This window comes from Populus trichocarpa, chromosome 3, assembly GCF_000002775.5.
Source record: "Populus trichocarpa isolate Nisqually-1 chromosome 3, P.trichocarpa_v4.1, whole genome shotgun sequence".
NCBI classification, from domain to species: domain Eukaryota; kingdom Viridiplantae; phylum Streptophyta; class Magnoliopsida; order Malpighiales; family Salicaceae; genus Populus; species Populus trichocarpa.
In genome coordinates, this window is record NC_037287.2 from 92957 (window position 1) to 115398 (window position 22442).

Genomic DNA, 22442 nt, shown 5'->3' on the forward strand with positions numbered 1-22442 from the left:
TCGAACTGAAGTTTAGAATAATATTTGAAGCAAATGAATATACGTCAGCGTTTCACAATTCCAAGAACCTAACAGACTAATGAATCTACTAGCTCGTTATCACTTGGATCAATAATCTAGGTGTGTTACAATGCAATAGTTTTTGCTTCGAAAAGTATTTTTAAAATTGTTAAAAGTCTCATATTAATATTTTTTTAGATATTTTTTTAATAATTTTAATATGATAATGTTAAAAATAAGATAAATTAATCATCATTTTAATACATTTTTAATTGAAAAGGACTCTTTCTCACATTATCAAACATATTCTTTTATAGCACTTTGTTTTATTTTCATCCTTGATTTTTTTTATTTCTCTTTTATAGGATCAAATTAATGGCTAATTTAAGTAAATTTATTATGAAAAAGTAATATTGAAAGAAAGAGAACCAAAGTGGAAAGAGCATAGAAAATCGATGGTATTTTTTAAAAATAGTGTAAAAAGTTCACTTTTGTCCTTCTACTTTCAAATTGATATATTTTTTATATAAAAATTAATTTATCTTATTTTTAATCACTGGTTTGAGAAATGAGAGGGAAAGAGAGGGAAACTCGACATATTTTGTTTGAACAGAGAGAGTCTTGATTGAAATCAATTTTGACCACGAAAAATATCAATATTAGTGTCAATGTCAATGGCTTTCATTTGATGGGGAAGTTTTATTGAGGTGTTTTTCCCTCAATATTGATTGAAAAGGGAGATCAAGCTTGATATAAACAAACTTCATTTTCATGATGTGTTCATAAAAATAAAAATTATTTGTTCTTGGTATAAAAAAGTAACCTTATGGTGTAAATTAAAGGGAAAAGTGGGGTTAAATATCATACTTTCTATCTTTTACTTTTATGGTAATGATTATCTTTTTTATTTTAGCATTTGATTAGCATTAGTAGTTCTTTCTCAATTTATTGGTTCATCTAGCATAAACAATATCTTTACATTTCTTAATTAAAAAAATCATAATATAGTGAAACGTACCATGCATCAACATTATGCATTTTTCTACCATGTTAAAAAATTAACTTGAGATTCTACAGGTGGCATTGTGTTAACAACTCTTTTTGGTTTTTATTAACGCATATGATTCTTGTTTTATTTTATTATATGTATAAATCGACTTGTCAAAAGAAAATTTTATCCAGCCTGCAGCGAAACACAGATCAAATAACTAGTATATATAATAAATGGGTGATTCATTATTCATCCATGCATAAACTACTGTGGATTTTCCTATTCATTTGAATAATGCATTTTTTTATTTTAGTTCTCAAACTTCTAGTTATTGAAATTTAATCCTTTATAGTTACAATATCATGGTTTCTTTTATATGTGGTTCTTTCCGTTTGTGTTACATCTAATGTAGTGTCTTTAGTGACTTTTGGGAGATGTTTGAAGATAGATTCGGTTTTGATTTTACAAAATTATAATTTAATTTTAATGTTTTAGAGATTTATGTTTTGATATCAAACTTCATAGTACTCTTTACTTTTTAGTTTCTAGATGTTGAGAGATGAAAAAGAAAGTCATTGAAAAAAATTAAGAAGAGAGAAAATGGTTAGTTATCAACATTTGGCCACTAAAAAGGCAAATATTTATATTAATGGATTCGTCTTTTCAAGAAAAGTTCAATGAATATGGGTTTTTTATGAAGATGTATGAAAAAAGAAGGTCGAGGTTCTTTTTTTTTTTTGGAAAAATTAACCTTAACATCCTTATAATTTGGTCCATATTGCGATTACACGCTACAGTTTAAAAAATTACATTCTATATCTTGAACTTTATATGCATGCTAACACTTAACTTTCTTGCAAAGAAGTTAATAAAAAATTATATGATTATTTACAAAATTACCGTCAAAATAATATTACAACTTTGGTAAAAAATAGAAAAGAATAAACCAAGGTATTCCATCAACCACTTTGTCGACTATACAAAATCAACCCCAATTCCATAATTTTCATCAACACAAGTACCAAAATGAAAACTAATAAAGGAACAAAATGCATTTAAGCAATATACGTTGGCCAAGGCTTCTCAAGCTTTCCCTTCCTATTGGCTCCTCGTATGAACCATCCTCCCTTTCAAACACAACTTTCTCTTTATTGACAGCAAGAAGTCAACAATCCTGCGGTAGTTTTTGATGAAAAGAGCCTGCATCTGTGGTTGTCTCGAGTCGAAAAATATGCCAATCATAAATGTATTCAAAATCCACTCTCTGACTATTTCCACAAGTTCCCGTAGTTTCAAATGCCAACATTCTACAAGACATTTCCATGAAACTACTGCACTCTTTATGCCCACATTGAAGACAACCAGCACTCCACAGAGTAGCATAGCCCTTGTAAGCTTTCTTGTACCTTCATGGACAGGTGCGTAAGGAAATGCGTTGTAGATCGCGTTTCTCTAGAATTTAAAATTTTTATTTTTATTTAAAATTAATTTTTTTTTATATTTTTCGATTGCTTTAATTTGCTAATATTAAAAATAATTTTTAAAAAATAAAAAAAATATTATTTTAATACATTTCTAACGCGAAAAACATTTTAAACTGCAATTGCTACCTTCAGACAAACCCGAATATCACAATGGAAGCAGAATATGGTTTAAGGGTGCTCCACGTAGCTTTGGATTTCCCTCATAAGCACTGCTACCCATCAATCTAAACACATTGTTGGATGGAATGGAACCAGAGATATCATTAAAAGACATGTTTGGAAGCACTAAGCTTGAAGAAGCACTAAACTTTGCTGGTATGGAACCACTAAAGTCACTATGTGACAAGTCTTGGAAGGCTTGAGATATCATTCGATTGGTTCATTGCAACATCAATCTTCACCAAATTAATTCAACGTTTCATCAACTCTTTGAGTTATCTCCCCAGACAATTTGTTATCGAAGAGATACAAAACAGTTAAATTCTTCAAAAAAAAAACAATCCATTAGGAATTTTACCTTCCAAATCGTTTCCAGCTAAATCTAAGTGCTCAAGGCTCGAAAGATTTCTCAAACTCTTTGGGATTTCACCGATCAGATTCACGAGTTTCATCCACAAAAGCCTCAACTTCTTCAAATGACCAGACTCCACAGGAATTGAAGAAATAATTGAACAAATATTTAAAAAAATTAAGGTTCTCCGTAAGAATCAATTTGGGTTAAATTACTGAGAGAAAAGAAAAAACATGTTTAGAGAAAGAAAAGTCATGTTTGAAAATAGAGATTTTGTGTGATTGATGTGAAAATGTGATTAGAGAGAGAAAAGTCATGTTTGAAAATACAGATTTTGTTTTGTGTGATTGATGTGAAAACGTGTTTGAAGAGAGAAAAGTCATGTTTGAAAAGAGAGATTTTGTTTTGTGTGATTAATGTGAAAATGTGTTTGAAGAGAGAAAAATCATGTTTGAAAAGAGAGATTTTGTGTGATTGATGTCAATCATATCTCTTTTATATATATATATATATATATATATATATATATATATATAATTTTATCATTTCATCATATTTAAAATTTTTTATTATCTCATATATAAATTATAATTTTTCAAATCACAGTGGATAATCACAATATGAATCAATAATAAGATGTCAAAAGTTTTTTTTTTTCATTAATGAATTTTTTATTTTTAAGTGATTTTTAGATGTTTTAGGATTGATAATTGATTTATTGAGGTTCCTAAAATTAATCGCGGGTGATAAGTCACTTGCTCTAACAAGCTATTAGTCACATGATTATTTAAAATAAAAAAAAAATCCAAGCATGCCTCAAATTTTTAATTAGAGGCATGACGAGTGGGCTTGGCTTATTTAGCCAATCAATGCTTGGTTTTTTTTTGTTTGTTTTTTTTTATTAGTATTAACAATTTTATTTATTTATTTGTTTATGTTTATTAATTTATTTAATAAAGCATAAAAAAATATCCTTTTGTTTTTCAATTAAAAAATATGATACATAAAAACATATTTATAATGTAGTTATGTCCTTTTCTTTCATTAACATGAAATCCCACTAGCAACGTGGCACAAATACAAATACAAAGCTAGTCAATATATATTCATTCTTATAATATCTAGGTCTTGAAAGTGTTTTTCTAGAAAGTATTTTTTGACTTTTTTATATTTGACTACATATAAATTGGTCAACAAGATTCATTTTCTAGTTAAAGAAAAATATAAGTTTTAGATGAAGGAAAGTGTTTCCCAACTTGAAAAAGTGGAAAACACTTTCCATGAATGATCCAAAAATTAAAGTGATATAATATTTCATTATATATATATAATACTTTAAAATATAATATTATTAAAAAAAATACTAAATTACTAATATATTTATATAGGAAATAATATATTAGGATATATTAATATACAATATAAAAGTATATTAATTTGATATATTAATGCATATAATACTTTAATTTAGATAATATTACTAGAAAATATATTTGAATATAAAACATGTTAAATTATACAATAATTATACATCTTAAATCATATAAATTGTGTTATAAAATTAAAATACCATAGAAAATAAATTAATTTTCAATGTTCTCCAAGCACCAAAAAATATTTGATAAAAATAAAAATTATACTATTTTTAAAAGTTAATAACTCAAAATATATTATTTTCCAAATTATTTTCTTAGATATATCCAAAGACCATAAAATGATTTCTAACTCATTTTCATTAAACATTGAAAATTTATTTATTTTTTAAAAAATTATTTTTCATGACACTATTAAATATTGAAAAATATTTCACTCCCATGAAAACAACTATCTAAAAACAAATTACTTTCCGTAAATAAACAAAGCTATATACTCAATAAGAAAGAAATGTATGTCACTCACTCTTGAGAGTACCTGTAAAGGTGTTGAGATTTTGTTTTGTTAGTTAATTAATTGTGAAGTATAAGAACGAAGTACGCAAGCAAAGATTAGCGGCGAAAGTTTGACATTTTTTATTTGATTTTTACAGGCTGCTGTTCTTGCATTACACCACGGCTAATTCAAAATCTTGATATCTAAAAGGGCTTCTAATTGGGCGAGAAGAATATAATTTTTTGATGTAATTTCTTGTTTAGCTAGATTAAACTCTCTAGGAGTTGTTTTTATATACTTAATTAATTTATACAGTCCAAAAAAAATTCTTTTAATTGGTAAAACAAATTTGAGAATAAAATTTATATAAAAAAAAATTAACAGAAAAAATCACTCAACCTGACTAATTGTTTAACTTATGTTTAAAATTGAACTATGTAGAGTGACCTCGACTAGTCTAAAATAATATGGTAAAATTTTGAGAATGAAATTAAAAGAAAAAAAGGAGAGAAAAGGAAGGGTTAAATTAAAAAAAAAAAAACTTTAGTTTTGATATAAATAGTTAAGCTACCTCAGTTTTCCCAAGTTATTGAGTAATTGTAGGTAATTATGGGAATTTCTTATGCAAGGTCAATTCTGGCTTATAAATGTTAGAAATGTGACTGTTTTAATATGAAAACAACAACATGAAGAGATCAACACGCAAGAAATGTCCTTCATGTTGATGTTTGTTTGCAACTTGTAAAGTCCTTTTTAATATGAAACCAAACCCAACGAATTGTAGAGATCAATAAATTATAGAGTCGTTGCATTTAAAGGTGTCATTTAAATCTAATAGACATAAAGGTATAAAAATATCCACCTACGACTAAAAAAATAAAGGAGTTAAGCAACTTCATGGGTGAAGAAGATATTTGTCTTGTATAGGTATGAATCAACACATATCTACGGTCTTCACATATTCCTACAGTCACAATCGTCTTCGATAGACAAATATCTACAATTCGTTGTGAAGCTCATCACAAATATCTCAACGTACACTCTTCAAAACTAGTATCCAACACCCGGAAGCATCCATCTTAAAGGATGAAGCTCATCACGCAGTGACCATGCTGTCAAAGAATCATCTCAACTCAATAACTTAAACTTTTAAGTGAGGTTCCAGGATATGATTTATATTATTCTCTAACACACCCCCTCAAGTAAAAGTCCTTTGAGCTTGAAACTTGCACAGACCCACATTACCTTGTGCTTAATTTTTTATCAAATAAATGGAGATAATGAGATTTGAACTCGAGACCACTTGGTCATAAGGCTCTGATACCATGTCAAAGAATCATCTCAACCCAATAACTTAAACTTTTAGGTAAGGTCCCAGGATATAATTTATATTATTCTCTAACACACCCCCTCAAGTGAAAGCCCTTTGGGCTTGAAACTTGCACATGCCCACATTACCTTGTGCTTAATTTTTTATCAAATAAATGGGGATGGTGAGATTTGAACTCGAGATCACTTGATCATAAGGCTCTGATACTATGTCAAAGAACCATTTCAACCCAATAGCTTAAACTTTTAGGTGAGGTCCCAAGATATGATTTATATTATTCTCTAACACACCCCCTCAAGTGAAAGCCCTTTGGGCTTGAAACTTGCACATACTCACATTAACTTGTGCTTAATTTTTTATCAAATAAATAGAGATGGTGAACTCGAGACCACTTGATCATAAGACTCTGATACCATGTCAAATAACCATCTCAACCCAATAACTTAAACTTTTAGGTGAGGTCCCAGGATATGATTTATATTATTCTCTAACGCATGCATCGTGAAGAAAATGCTTTTGACCTTTGCACAGACAAACCCAAAAGAGACGACTACTCTAGCTATTGTATGATCGATAACATCTTTTTTTTTTTGAAAAAAAAAAGAAGTAAGAATAGAGAAATGTAGTGTTGATAAATATGTAAGATGAAAAAACAAAATGTTTATCCTTTTCTTTTTGGTCTTTATATATATGGAATGTTTTTTAGTCAATTTGCAAGTTAACAAATACCAAGATTTTTCTTCGAAGATTTTTAAAACGCATCGCTTGTATCAGGATTTTAAAACGCGTCCACAGAAAAATATTTTTTTTTTTAAATGCTGATTTTAAAGTTTGGATTAAATAAATAAAAAACAGAAAATAAACATCGCTGCTGATCCTACCCGTTGAAGTTAAAATAATGTTTGCCTAATAACTAATCTCTTTAATTATCGCTTTTGAGTCATCTTTGATTTTTCTCCAGCTGCAACAGCGGCCTTTCCTAAGTCATTTTCCTCATGCAGCCCTCTCTCTCTCTATCGCTGTATAAAACACGTCTACGTTTCACTAACCAACGAACAGCAATTTGCAAAGGAAGACCTTTCCCCATGCAAAATAAAGCAAGTTGCTGTCGATCATCTTTAAAATCTCCTTCCTGGTGTTTTTCTTTCCCTCCAGCAACCCACCTCGCATTACTGAGAAAAACACGCCGTTTCTGCTTGTGGTTTTTTGCTCTTTGATCATCGTTCTAATTAGTTCCTCCCAGATAATATAGCAATTACCCAGAGAACGAGTTGTGCTTTGCGCATGGCGTTCTGGCCATCACTACTGTCGAAGACTTTCTCTGTTTTGGTTTTTGGATTTGTGGTGTTGAATTGCTTTGCTGTGGACAAGTTTGGATCCCATGCTCAAGGAGTACTCAGTACTCCACTCTTGCCATTAGATGAGGGTACGTACGTCCTCCTAACAATTCAATAATCTCACTCTCTCTTTACCATGATTGAAGGTTCCCTTTTTCCTGGAAAATAATTTATTTGCAGAGATTAACGCTTCTTATTTTTATTTACTATTCTTAAATAAAATCAGAATCATTTCAATTTGTGATGATTAGTGAGAGAAATTAGTATATCTACGTACTGAGAAATAAAATAAGAAAAATGGAAATTGTTATCCACTTCGTTAAATTGTGAATTATATTTTTTATTTTGGATTATCCTCTCTTTCATAATTAAGAAAACTTATTATAAGATGTTGACTACTTTCCATTCGAATCATTGAGCTTCTTTTATAATATTTTAAAATAATAAAGGGGCTATTCATCCCTTATTATATTAACAATATTCCCTTGCCTGCAAGGCTTAATAAGATAAGAAAAATATTTTTCAAATATTTTAAAAGGCTTTATTTTTTCAGGACCTTCTTCACCTTAAGTCGACTCTAACTTCTTTTTGTTTGACTTGTTATCCTCTGTAACTAGCCATCTAAACCGTGGGGCTTTTTTTTTTTTTTAATTTTAGCCATCTAAACCGTGGGATTAATTACTACATGTTAATTTTTTCGTGTTTTACATTTTAATTTTATATCTTGTAATTTTATATTTTGTTTACATAATTTCAAGCCTAACTTATTACTATAAAAGATTTTGATTAAAAGAAAAAATAAAAACAAAAACAAAAAATTAGTTTCTTTGCTATTCATATAAAACCAACCCCATCTCTTTTAATTATTTTGTTAACAAGCCATAATTATAAGACTAATCTGGTCAGCGAATCATTATATTGGATAGACTAACCTAATGACTTACCTACTTAGGTTCTAGTTATGGTTTTTTTTTACTAAAATGATATATCAAAAAACATAATTTCAAAAATTAAAAAAATCTTGTTTAATCCATCCGTCCCACGATCCAACCTTGAATCAAATCAAATCAAATCAATATTAGAGTCTAAAAGTCTTACAATTATATAATAAGCAAGAGAGCCCCAATGGTATACTGTTCTTGTCTCTTCGCAATAACTAATTGTCTCAGACTATTAGTGCATCGGCCAATCTTGCACTTAATACAATAATTATTCAATTACTTAGTTGAGTTGTCTGTGTTAGTTGCTATAGTACAAAATTTTATATTTTAAGTCTTTAAAATAATATTGGAATTACATATTTGATGATAAATTAATAAATATTAAACTCAATCATTATTATTAAAGAAAACCTTATTCGCTTAATTTTAGAAATTTATACCTTGTTGAGACTAATTTTAAGTGAGCTATTATATCCTATAATAAAAAAGATTAATATTTTACTATGGATTTGCATAGTGAAATATTGATTTTACCTCTTGATGGACAAATTAATTGGGCTTGAATTTAGAGGCATGAGAGTTTTTTTCACAAGCATATTAGTCATTACTAGAAAAGAAAGGGTTAAATTGTATTTTTATATTTTCACTTAATTGCCCATAAAAGACAAAAAAAAATAACTTGGGTCAATGAGCTTTTTAATCTTTTATTTAATTTTTAACAAGTAAGTTATTTCATTGCCTTGGAAAATTAAAAATAACTGTCTTTGACATAGGACTTCTTTTGTCATTTAGATGTGGTGATTTGATAGTTATTGAATGTTATTGGGAAAGTAGGGTAATTTGATAAATAAATAAAAATTTTAAAAAATTAGAAACGTGTAAAAAGTGTTTGCTGCTTTTGGACGGCGTGTGTGACACCATTCGGCGGCCAAAACCGTGATTCCAGAGCAGTGATTGAAGTGTCTCGGTGTTCTCTATACAAATAAGTGGCGCGTGTATCCCAATGGTGGTCGGGGTGGCAAGAGTGACCTTTTGTTTTCTTTTTTTTTTTCTTCTCTCATACTCGATTTTCATTCTGACCTTAAAAAAAATCAAATCAACCCCTAAAATTTGTTGTACTTAAAATTTTATTTTTATTCTCTTAAAAAAAAAATCAAATCAACACCTACTCTCATGCTTTAAAAAAAAAAAACCTTCTCAATCCTTGTGTTTCTCTCACCCTGAAATGACTCACCTTTTCACCTATTTATAATGGTCAAAACGTTGGTGAGCAATGAAGAAATAAACATAGTAACCAAGCTTACAAAGCTTTGAGGTTATTCCTCTCATCCTTGGAAGCGACTCCACTCTTTCTTGATCCCTCTGATCCATTACAATAAATATTTTCTAACTTTTCCCACATTCACATTATAGCTACCAAATCTTCATATATATCGTTATTGAGAATGTACATCCTTCTCTTTCAACGCTTTAGCCAATACTTACTGAATAAGAATATTGTCTTTCACCCTTTGTTGCCAAAGAGTAAATTTTCTTCTTTTTTTTTAATTTATTTCATGATAAATTTTAGCTTTTAATCTTTTGTAGACATTGATATATCATTATCAAAAGCTGAATATCCCAAAATCAAATCAAAGCTGAGTCAGTACACAGTACCATGAACAACACAATCCAAAGAAAACAAAAATAATAAAGATCGTGTACTCATAAAATTTAACATGGTTCTACAAGATCCTATATACATTTGAGAGTAACCCTTTCTTACTATAGGAGAAATTAATTTAATACAATAATATAATTATGATTTTTATGCCTGAAACCCAACCTTGTACACCCACTCTCACACTTAAAAAAATCTTAACATTTGTGTTTTTCATACCCTAAAACCACTCATCTTTTCACCTATTTAAAGAAAAAGAAAACATAATGTATGAAAAAGGATCATTTTTGCTGTACAGTTAGTAATTGAATCATGTGAATGCCTAAATCCTTCCATAAACCGGAGGAATTTAAGCATTAAAAATCATTATCATCATCATCATTTTCTAGCTGTGTTTTAGCAAGGCCTTCATACATACATTATTTTATAGATAAATAATATTATTATTGTTTTTATGGATGATTGAAGTTCCTGAATTGTATGTAACAGTGCAAATTCTTCAAAACATATCCAACAAGTTGAACATCAGCAACTGGGCCACCATCAATCGAACTTCTTGCGGTAGTGCACAGTGGAACCAGATCAACGACAACGAAATTGAAAGCAATGTTACATGCGACTGTACATTTGAGAATGGCTCCGTCTGTCATGTCACTCGCATGTATGTATGTTTTCTTTATAGGAAATATTCAAGAATCGTAATTCTTCCCCTTGCAAAAGCCATGATATTTATATATATCATCTTCATAATAAATTTTATGTTTTGTGAAAGAGTAGAATACAGCTCTTGGAATATCCGATAACTTTTTTTTTTTTTTTTAATGAGGTCATGTGGATTTTTGGTGTTGTGTAGTTTTTAAGCATGATATCAATTCATCTTGAATTGATATCATGGTTAAAAATAAATCTGATTAAAATATTTAAATTTAATCATGCATCTTGTATATTTCTTTTGTGTAAATATTAAAATATATTAATCAGCAGATTGGAATTGATATATTGCTGTTCGTCAAAAAAAAAAAATTAATGGCGATACGTTCTCCAAGTCTTTGTATGGTTACATTTTCTTTTCTTTATATTTACTAACCAGTTCTTATATTTTGTTTCTGACAGAAGAGTGAAAAAATTTAATTTGAATGGAGTTCTCCCAGAGGAACTAGGAGACCTTCCTCATCTGCTTGAAATGTAAGTGATGAGTTAATCAAGTTTGTTAATATCATTATTGAATAGAGATCAATTGCTATGTATTTGGGTTTCTTTTCTTCACATTTCCTGGCACTCCATGTGCTTCACAGAGGATTTTAATTTATTTATCAGAACAAATGAAAGTTTTTATGATGATTCAAATGGGAAAAGGTCTTTGTCTGTGTGGCTAAGAGAAACAGTGACTTGTAAACAAAAGGAATTATGCAATGACTAAGATGAAGCATTTTTCATTGGACAGTGATCTGACTCGCAACTACATTAGTGGAACAATCCCTCCAAGACTTGCTCAGCTCCCTAAGCTTCAGATTTTGTAAGTCTTTTTGTGCATTCTGTTTATGTGAAGGGGTTTTCATATCCCGATATGGAAATTCATGAACATGTTAACCCCGTTTCCCAATTCTCTTCCATGTCTTAGGTCTCTCATCGTTAACCGTCTCACCGGCCCAATTCCCCCGGATATAGGCAACATTACCACACTGGAGGAGCTGTAAGTCACAAAGCGAACTTCTTAAATGAAACGCTAAGCTAGAACGTTAAATCTTGAATTGGATCTTGCAGGGTCCTGGAAGATAATTTGCTAGGAGGGCCTCTTCCTCCAGACCTTGGAAATTTGACAAGCTTAAGAAGACTGTAAGACAGATGCCTTCATCCTCTATCTGAGTTTATTTATGTATCTACTTCATGATATTCAATCTAAGTCTTTTTATGTATGGTACCAGTATTTGATGCTCACTTAGAAAAAATTATTTGTAACTTTGTATTTTTTACCCCTGCAGTCTTCTTTCCGCAAACAATTTTACAGGAACAATACCAGACACATTTGGCAATTTAAAGAATTTAAATGATTTGTAAGTGATGATGCGGGTCACAATTGTTTTTTATTTATAGTAATTACTATGCTGAGCTTAAATATTCATCTGTTTCATATGCTCCGGCAGTAGGATAGATGGAAGTGAACTGTCAGGGAAGATACCTGACTTTATTGGGAACTGGACCAACATTACGACATTGTGAGTATTTACTTTGTCCCATTTATCTGCTAATGTGTCCTCGAGCACAAGCTGAATGGAATTCCATTTTCCTTTCCCTCTTGCATTCCTAACAGTGGTATATTTCTTTTGCAGGGATTTGCATGGAACATCCATGGAGGGTCCTATTCCCTCTGCCATTTCACTGTTAAAAAAATTAACAATTTTGTGAGCTTAAATTCCCTATCTTGTAGATTCATATTCAGTTCAAAGAATTTTGCCTCGTTGTTTTTCGGTAAGATGTTGTTTAGTTTTGTGGCTGCGGATGAGGTTCACCCGCAGCCACACATTTTGATGTTTGGTAAAGGAAACAAACCTGATTTTACTTGATAGGGCCTATTAATTTTTGCTGCCCAGCTGCAGGAATGGAGAAGCAGCAAAAAGTTTTTTTTTTTGGAATAGTGGAGCATGGCTCCACTGTTGCAATGTTCAGTTTTTTTTTTTTTTTTTGAAAAATCAATGAAAAAAGTTTAGTTTTTTTTTTCCTGAACAACACCAGTGCAGTTAATCGTGAACAATATTTTTTTTATTTTTTTAAAAAAATTAGTTTAAGGTAAATCAAACTTACTCGTACTGTAATGAAATTGTAAATTTTTTTAAAAAAATTGTGTTGTACTCTAAAAATTAGTATTTAATATTATTTAATAACACTACATAAATTAGAAAGATATTGCATGATGACGTAACATTTGTGGAATTTGATCGCAATTCTAATAATAAAGATATCACAATCTTTATTATTTAATAACACTACACAAATTAAAAAATTCAGTTTTTGTTGTTGCGCGCTTAAGAAACCATGAAAAATATAGTCATTGTTGGATAAATTTTGTATGTAATGACATTGCATATAGTTTAATGGAATAATAAAAAATATTTGATATCAATATTATTTATTTCATGATATAATAACAATAGTTAAATCTACAATATTTAAGTTAAAAATCATTACTATATATATATATATATAACCTCAATTTGAAAAGCATTTTTTAAACCAAACACGTTAAAACTATTTTTTCTTCAACCTCAATTTCAACCACAGTTTTAACCAAACACCTATTTTTTCAAACCAACCTTAACTAAAAGTACTTTTTATAAAACAACTTTTTTCAAACCACAACCATAACAGCTACCGCAATACTAAACACACAAGTCTGTATTTGAGAAAACTGATTTTTTCTGTTGTCTTGATTTTTCAGGAGAATATCGGATTTGAAAGGATCCAGTTCAACTTTCCCTGATCTGAAAGATATGACAAAAATGGAAAAACTGTGAGTTGAATGAGACTGATCAAATATATTGTTACAGCAATATTACATCAGTAATTGATTACATATTATTTTTTACTCAGGATTCTGAGAAATTGCTCATTGACTGGTTCAATCCAAGAATACCTTGGAAATATGGCAGACCTAGATACTCTGTAAGTTTCTCTAACAGCTACCTTCATGGCAACGCTTAATTTCATGGGCGTCATATTATGTTACTCTGATTCAAAATGACAAGATGTGTAAAGTGATTGACATCACTTTACTCTATCGTTTGGTTTCATTTAAAGTAAGATAAAGCAAAGTGAATCAGTAAAGGTATAGCAATAAGTTGATTCCTTATTTATCCTGGTTGAACAAGGATCTTTCCTAACCATGAAGCTCCAGCCTTTTCCTCTTTTAAAACCGACAGTTTTGCATTTCATTTTTCCTTATTTTAGATTCTCATTGAGTGAGGTCGGGATGTTTTCAAACCAATCTTGATTTGTCATATGAGATGCTATTGGTGATGTTCTACATTATAACAATGTAATAAGATATGTGGAAGACATCTTAACATATGTTCTCTGTGAGCATGAGCTAGACCTGCATATAGTCTGCATGATTCAAAATCATGATGGTGGGGGCTCATGTTTTTCATAAAAGCCATGCTGCAGAGGATGTAATAGGACCTTGAATATTACTAATCTGACAACATGGACTGGCCCGACATTCCGTGAATTAGATTGCAGTGTGTTTATATTGCCCAGAGCTAATTTTATCTAGTGCTTTTTTCACGTGCTTTCATTAATTTTTACATATTTCATTGCAGAGATCTGAGCTTTAACAAGTTGACAGGCCAGATTCCTGGCGCATTAGAGAGTTTGAAAAAAAATAAAAAGTTCATGTAAGTCCATAAACGCATGCTTTCTGAAAGCACAGGATCATCGTTTCTAATATATTTCTCATGTTGACAGCTTGCTGGTTCATTACCTGTTTATTAATGTGTAGGTTTCTGAATAACAACTTACTAACTGGAGAAGTGCCTGCTTGGATACTGGGAAGCAGGAAAGACTTGTGAGTCTATTGTGAAGTTATACATAATTCTTTATACATGAAATACACCAATCTTTGTTCTCCTCAATCAACAACTATATTACCCCTGCCACGAAATTTTATTTCAGGGATTTATCTTACAACAATTTTACTGGATCAGCTGAGCAAAGTTGTCAACAGCTACCAGTGTAGGCATTATTTTTTCCCGTTACTTGTTTCTTCTCCTTTGTCTCAAGTTGATTGCTAACTTCTATTTTGAAATTATATAGGAACTTAGTTGCTAGTCATGTGTCAACTGGGAGCAACAAGTAAGTTCCTCCTTCACTAAGATGCCTTTTAAGATATCTATAAATTTGACTTATCGACAACCCTCATTCTTCTCTACAGGATTTCTTGGTGCTTGAACAAGGACCTTGTTTGCCCAAGAAAACCTCAATGTAAGTGTGTAAAAACAGTACTCTGGTGTTTGATGAAGGTGTAATTACATAAATACAGTGCTTGTTGTCCTAGGGAAGGCAGCTTATGATATTGATCCTTCGTTCTACAGACCATTCCTTGTTCATAAACTGTGGAGGGAGCAGTGAGACTGTTGGTGATAATGTATATGAAGACGACACAACTCCAGGGGGGGCAGCTGATTTTGCATCTTTATCAGAAAGATGGGGTTATAGCAGTACAGGGACTTATATTGGCACTGAAAACGGCGCTTACAAAGCAACAAATTCTTATGGTCTGAATGTGACCGGTGAAGGTTTTTACCTAACTGCTCGCCTTGCCCCTCAATCACTCAAGTACTATGGCCTGTGCATGCTGGCGGGCAGTTACAAAGTGCAGCTCCACTTTGCTGAAATTATGTATTCCAATAATCAGACTTTTAGCAGCCTTGGGAGGCGGATATTTGATATATCAATTCAAGTGAGTAAAATGATTTTCAAATTAGCGCATTTACTTAGGATTTTTCTTTTTATCTATGATTGTATTTCTAAATAACCTCATGAGACCTACCATGTGTTATGGATCCTTTTCAAGTTTCCATAGAAAAGGTTGGTAACACTCTTTAAAACCTGCAAAAGTCATGCTCGGAACTTCTTCCTGCAGGGGAAGGTAGTTGAGGCAAATTTCAATATTATGGAGCAAGCTGGAGGTGTTGGTATTGGCATCACTAAGGTATTTGATGGTATAATTGTTAATGGTAGCACACTGGAGATACACTTATACTGGTCAGGCAAAGGTACTACTGCTGTTCCTGAAAGGGGTGTCTATGGACCTCTCATATCTGCCATTACAGTGACTCCAAGTAAGTCTTGACGAAATCAAGAGGATTTTTTGTTTCCATCAACGGTCTTTTTATTTAATTTATTTCTCTCATTGTAGACTTTAAGGTGGATAATGGTGGCGGATTATCAGTTGGAGCTATTATTGGCATTGTAGCTGCTCCATGTGTGCTTGCGGCATTGGTTTTGCTGGTCCTCCGGAAGAAAGGTTACTTGGGAGGGAAGGACCTTGAAGATAAAGGTAAGATTAATGGCACAAGAAGTATGTGTCTTATTTGATTGTGTGCATGCTGTAAACTTGTGATTGTCCTTGTGATGCTGATTTTGAGATCCTGCTCATCACAGAACTCCGTGCTCTAGATCTCCAAACTGGTTATTTCAGCCTAAGGCAAATTAAACATGCGACCAATAATTTTGACCCTGCAAATAAGATAGGAGAAGGAGGATTTGGTCCAGTTTACAAGGTATTTATGAATTTCCAGTTTACTATTTAGTTAGGTTATGTGCTGACAAAGTGTTCTACTGTATGGCGCCTTCTTGTATAAAATCTATCACACATGCAAAAGCCTGTGATAAAAGGGAAGGAATATCTTTTAAAACATTCTGAAATCTCAGTCTATTTTATTTCAGGGTATGTTGTCAGATGGTTCTGTAATTGCTGTAAAGCAGTTATCGGCCAAATCGAAACAAGGAAATCGTGAATTTGTGAATGAGATAGGCATGATATCTGCCTTGCAGCATCCCCATCTCGTGAAGCTGTATGGTTGTTGTATTGAAGGAAATCAGTTGTTGTTAGTATATGAATACTTGGAAAACAATAGCCTTGCTCGGGCTCTTTTTGGTAAATGCTTGACCAACTCCTTGATGTATCAGCTTATATATAGTCTATACTCTATAGAATGAGAAAGAGATTAAATTGCTTTCCTGTTCCTCTGTCTCATCTCTATCAGGTCGTGATGAACACCAGATTAAACTGGACTGGCAAACAAGAAAGAAAATATTGTTGGGTATTGCAAAGGGATTAACTTATCTTCATGAAGAGTCAAGGCTGAAGATTGTACACAGAGACATAAAGGCAACTAATGTGCTGCTTGATAAGGATCTAAATGCCAAGATATCTGACTTTGGTTTAGCTAAGCTTGACGAAGAAGAAAACACTCATATTAGCACGCGGATTGCTGGGACAATGTGAGTTCTTTCTCCCCCTTCTTCTTTCAATTTAATTTCCTTGGTTGTGGTAAAGGGATAAATAAATTTTTATTTTTTTTGGTAATGATACTTTGAACAATATGGATATCAAATGGAAATATTGTAAAACGCAGACATATTATTTGATGGCATCTAATAACAGCAGCACAAATGATTATCGCCTTGGACATGAGAACATATACATTTATTCCACAAGCTCATGGCCAATACTTACTCTTCTGGTTCTTTCTAATTTCTCTTCAGAGGTTATATGGCTCCAGAATATGCTATGAGGGGTTACTTGACAGATAAAGCAGATGTTTACAGCTTTGGGGTTGTTGTTTTAGAAATTGTCAGTGGGAAGAGCAACACGAATTACAGGCCGAAGGAGGAGTTTGTTTATCTTCTTGATTGGGTAACTTATATCATTTCCTTTCAGAATTCTGTCTACACAATTTACATTTACACTGACCACCAATGAGCATGATTGTAGACTGATGGAAAATGCATGTTACTGATAATTGTAGGCCTATGTCCTGCAAGAGCAAGGAAACCTTCTAGAGCTTGTGGATCCAAGCCTTGGTTCAAACTACTCAAAAATAGAGGCATTGCGGATGCTTAACTTGGCTCTCTTGTGCACCAACCCATCTCCCACTTTGAGGCCATCAATGTCTTCTGCAGTGAAGATGCTTGAGGGACAAATTCCAGTCCAAGCTCCGATAGTCAAGCGCAGTACCATGAACCAGGATGCAAGGTTCAAAGCCTTTGAGCTTCTCTCACATGATAGCCAAACAAACGTCTCAAATGGATCTCAAAGCAGTCAGATACAGAAGAGCATATCAATGGATGGACCGTGGACGGATTCTGAATTTTCTATCGAAAGTAAGGATGAGATCATAGAATATTCCTCATCGACCAAGCTTCTTAAGGATCTTTACCACGTCAACTTAGATTGATCAACGGAAATTGATGAAATAGTCCCTCCTTTTCTATTGGTCTGGTAGTATTCTGAGTTTGCAAATAAGATTGCTGAGTAATCAAGAAATACATTTTAAATGATTTGTTCTGGTCTATGTTGATTCTTTTGTTAAGAAATAAAAAATGTTGACAGTTGCCTCATTTGCTGCTGAAGAAGAGGTCTTCGATGCTGAGAAGACTGAGAAGTTTTAGTCAAGATTAGCTTTCCATTATGTTAGCATGTTTGTTACAATAAAGCTGTTATAGAACAGCTCTTTGTTTGTTAAGATTTCGTCATTATTTTTCTGTAGTTTGTTATCAAAACTCTTCTATAAAAGAGTGATTTCATTAATAAAGAATTATGCTTGCAGTCACAATAACAACAATTATTATAGCTGTCCTGTTTTCTTTGTCTCTTCTGTATCTGTATACTGTCTTACAACTTCAAAAAACATTGGAGAGCTTGGTCTTTCGAATTGGCATTGTTAGCAGTGTATGTCACCATTTATCCTAATCTGCAGATTGCTTTTTGTCTAGAAGCACTTTTTCATGATCCTAAAGAGCATTTGAACAAAAACTTGTCTTCCATTACATATTCAAAGGTAAGTTCTTAGAGTCCTTGATGTTTATGTGTTCTTACAATTTAGTGCTCCATGTTATAGAACTCTTTTTGATTTCTGGAATTTAATTAATTGATTACTTCGTATCTTATATTTCTGAAGATTTAAATTTCGATCTCTCAACTAATAAATGCAACCAATTTTTTATAACATATGGAGTATTATTCTAGAATCATGCCTCTAAATTTGATAAGGTCTGGAGCAATGTTGGAGAGTGTGTCGCACTGAAATTTATCCTGACCCATAAATTCATTTCTGCAGTTAAAAATCCCATAGTACACAACGAAAGCCTCTTTTGTTATTTAACTCTTCTAAGTACCATGTTGCTTCTCCCTAGTGCGCACCCATTAGTCCAACTTCTCTCTTTGCAAATTAATTATTGCAATGGATGAATCAAAACTCTAAGAAAATGATCATGATGATGTTCCAACTTCCAACCCATGATAGGAATGAGTTTTTCAGATTTGATTACGTGGACTCACTGAGTCTTTGTGATGCACTGAAATGTTGCATGCAAAATTTGCCATAAATGGAGCTGACGACAAGGATTTCTTAGATCGAAAGTTCTCGAAAAAAAAATTCGTTTGGCAATGGGATTGGGCAATGTGTGTCGCCACGTGTTTTTTATTGCACGTGTGCGGCGTCGCGGTAATCATCCACTCCTTTAAAAAAAATTATAAAGGTCTATCTGGTAAATATGGGGAGACAAGAAGTTGTCTTTTATCAGTGGAAAATTTGAATGGGAGTCGCCACCTGGTATTCTGGTCACTAGAAACCCTAACTGGTCTCAGAGATCAGGTACGGAGACTTGTTGCGTAAAGAGAAGGTATTAGCATCTCAACTACGCCCTACCTAAGGTAGGCTGAGAAACCCTAACTGGTCTCAGAGATCAGGTACGGAGACTTGTTGCTTAAAGAGAAGGTATTAGCATCTCAACTACGCCCTACCTAAGGTAGGCTGCATTGTTTTAATGTCTGATAAAAAAACTATGGTCTTATTTCGTTTTCTAATTGTTGGTTTGTTTAAGGTTCAAGAAAAGCCCTCTTTAATAAGGAGGTTCTTATCTTAATGGGGTAAAACCTAAACGTTCTAGCGTCCGAACCAAAAGAATTTAATATCTGAAATACATATTACGAGTAATGTCGTACCCCAGATACTAAAAGACAAACAAAATAAAATTTTTGTTGTTTTTGAAATTTTTGCTAATGTTCTCTTGACTTTAATAAATTAGTTATTAAAACCAAAATGCATGCTAAAACATTGTTTTTTAGTGTATGAAAAACACAATATGATTTTTTTAGCTTTGAGACACTTGGCCATATGCACAAAAATATTTTTTAAAATCTTTTTTAAGTTGACGAAAACCAGGTATTTTAATACCGGATTTGTATTTTTATGAGATAACATATAGACCGATAGTTAAACAAAATAGCGTAAAACAAAATGCTGGAAATCACAAAATGTTAAAAATATATTATTATTTTTTTGCTTGGCCGGACCCGGCCCACCATTGTTGGGTTGGACTGGACTCAGCCTAAGATCAATGAGCCCAGCCCACACCAGCTGGTTACTGTGCATGAGCACAGTAACCAGCTTCACCTCGCCTGCATAGACGTGCATCGTGCACATCCTGCATGGCAAGGGAAGAAACAAAAGCAAGAGGGGTGGAAGGTTTACCTGGAGAAGCCTCGGTCGTCAATGATGGCCAGCGATGGCGATGGTTCCATGTGGCGGCGGTGTTGGTGGCAGCTCATCCTCTGTTTTTTTCTTCTTCCTTTTTCTCTGTTTTTTCTTCTCATTTTTGTTTTCCTTCTCTCTTCCTTGCTCTGTTTTTTTTTTCTTTCCTTCTCTCCCCCTCTTTTCTCTCTTCTCTCTTCGTTTTCTCTCCTCTCTGCTCTCACTTCTGCTCTCTTCGTCTCCCCTGTATATATAGGAAAAAACAGGGGAGACATATGGATGGGGCGGCCACTGTGCAGCTGCCCCACGATTGCCTGAGGAGGCACGTCTCCTCCATTTCTCCAACACGTGGGAGGCCACGGGTCAGCTTAGCAAGTGGGTGTCCTTGGTCGGCGTCTTTTTGAGCTTTTTAGACGAAGAAAAGTCAGTGAAAACAGGGGGAACAAAACTTTCTTCTTCCCCTGTTTTTTGCTCGTCCAGGGGAAGAAGAAAGGCTACATTGCCATTCAAAACAGCACCGCTTTAAGCTCTCTTTTTTTAACAATGTATGAAACGGCACTGTTTTAGCCAAAACACGCCATTTCATTTAAATGAAAACAGCGCCAAACTTATGTCAAAGTCCAAATCAGTCTTCAATTTGTAATTTGTTCAATCAAGTCCTAAATTGCAATTATGATTTAAAAATCAATGCAATTACATCCCTGCTAAAAATGAGACAGCGACCCTGAAGTTGGCCGCCTTTTTCACTATGGTCCTTGGTCTTGAATTTATGCAATTTGACCCTTAATTTATCAATAAACTTCTAATTTCTTCAATTTGGCCCCTGATTCGGTTTAACTATAGCTCCTCTATTTACGCACCTTTTCCAGTTTGGTCCTTGGTTTCGGATTTCTTCAATTAAGTCCTTAATTGGCCATCAAACTTCAATATTTATACAATTAAGCCACTGATTTGACCAAATTAACTTCAAAAATTATAATTTAACCCCAGAACTTTAATTTCTTCCAATAAAAACCCAAATTGACTTCAAAATCAATTTTTCTTGCAATCAAACCCTCCATAAATTCAATTAAACCTTCAATAAAATTTAATTGAGTCCATAAATATCTGATTTTGGACTTTTCTTCCTCAAATTGAATTTTCTTTGTTAACAAGGCTCTCATTAATCAACAAAATACTGTCAAATTTTAATCTTTGTATTTTTTAACCTCCTCAACCAATTTGTAACCATTTTATGAGTGTTCTAGCATCCTCTTTTCACTGTTATATTTTTTTGATAATATTTTTTTTGTTTTTTTTTGTTTTTTTTTTAAGAGAGAAAAAATATGAATTGGGAATAACCCAAAAATGGGTTATGAGAGTTGCCCCTCTCTTTACAATGCTTACGACCGAAATCTCACAAAAGGTTTTAGATACTAAGCTTTGTAGAGAAGAAAAAGGAAAACGATCACATTATCTTGGGCAACCTACCCCTTTTGAAGAAAATTGGTCTGTTTTCACGGGCGACCTGCCTTTTTGAAGAAAAATGGTTTATTTTCAGGGGCAACCAGCCCACACACTTACACTTACCCTAGTCTATTTTCATGGGCGGCCTGCCCACACATACTTAAAGTGGTCTACTTCAGGGGCGACCAACCCACACACTCACACTTACCCTGGTCTATTTTCATGGGCGACCTGCTCAAGTACTCAAAGTGGTCTATTTTCAGGGGCGACCAGCCCACACACTTACACTTACCCTAGTCTATTTTCATGGACGACCTGCCTAAGTACTCAAAGTGGTCTATTTTCAGGGGTGACTAGCCCACACACTCACGTTTACCCTGGTCTATTTTCATGGGCGGTCTGCCCAAACATACTCAAAGTGATCCATTTTCAGGGGCAACCAGTCCACATATTCACGCTTACCCTGGTCTATTTTCATGGGCGACCTGCCCAAGTAGAAAAATGAAGAGTGGTCTTATTGTAATAGGTGACCTACCCAGGTGAAGGAATAGTCTCATTGTAATGGTTGACCTACCCAGATAAAAACATGAAGAATTGGTCGAATTGTAATGGGTGAC

The 22442-nt window shown here is 32.8% G+C and overlaps 1 protein-coding gene across 2 annotated transcripts in view; it reads left to right on the forward strand.

Moving 5' to 3' along the window:
• LOC18095442 (probable LRR receptor-like serine/threonine-protein kinase At1g53430) overlaps positions 1-18195 on the forward strand; it is a 68638-nt gene extending 50443 nt beyond the window's left edge. The window contains exons 1-24 of one of the 2 annotated variants that reach the window (XM_024596414.2): positions 7190-7611; positions 10613-10784; positions 11237-11308; positions 11568-11639; positions 11745-11816; positions 11888-11959; positions 12106-12177; positions 12268-12339; positions 12454-12525; positions 13560-13631; positions 13712-13783; positions 14440-14514; positions 14619-14684; positions 14792-14851; positions 14933-14971; positions 15051-15100; positions 15211-15578; positions 15762-15960; positions 16038-16178; positions 16283-16401; positions 16568-16778; positions 16888-17125; positions 17390-17540; positions 17653-18195. In XM_024596414.2, coding sequence (XP_024452182.1) covers positions 7470-7611; positions 10613-10784; positions 11237-11308; positions 11568-11639; positions 11745-11816; positions 11888-11959; positions 12106-12177; positions 12268-12339; positions 12454-12525; positions 13560-13631; positions 13712-13783; positions 14440-14514; positions 14619-14684; positions 14792-14851; positions 14933-14971; positions 15051-15100; positions 15211-15578; positions 15762-15960; positions 16038-16178; positions 16283-16401; positions 16568-16778; positions 16888-17125; positions 17390-17540; positions 17653-18081 — 3108 coding nt within the window. In that variant the 5' untranslated portion in view covers positions 7190-7469 and the 3' untranslated portion in view covers positions 18082-18195. Of the gene's footprint in view, positions 1-7189; positions 7612-10612; positions 10785-11236; positions 11309-11567; positions 11640-11744; positions 11817-11887; positions 11960-12105; positions 12178-12267; positions 12340-12453; positions 12526-13559; positions 13632-13711; positions 13784-14439; positions 14515-14618; positions 14685-14791; positions 14852-14932; positions 14972-15050; positions 15101-15210; positions 15579-15761; positions 15961-16037; positions 16179-16282; positions 16402-16567; positions 16779-16887; positions 17126-17389; positions 17541-17652 lie in introns of those variants that run through there. The other variant, XM_024596415.2, reaches the window with a different exon arrangement.
• Positions 18196-22442: the final 4247 nt, after the last annotated feature.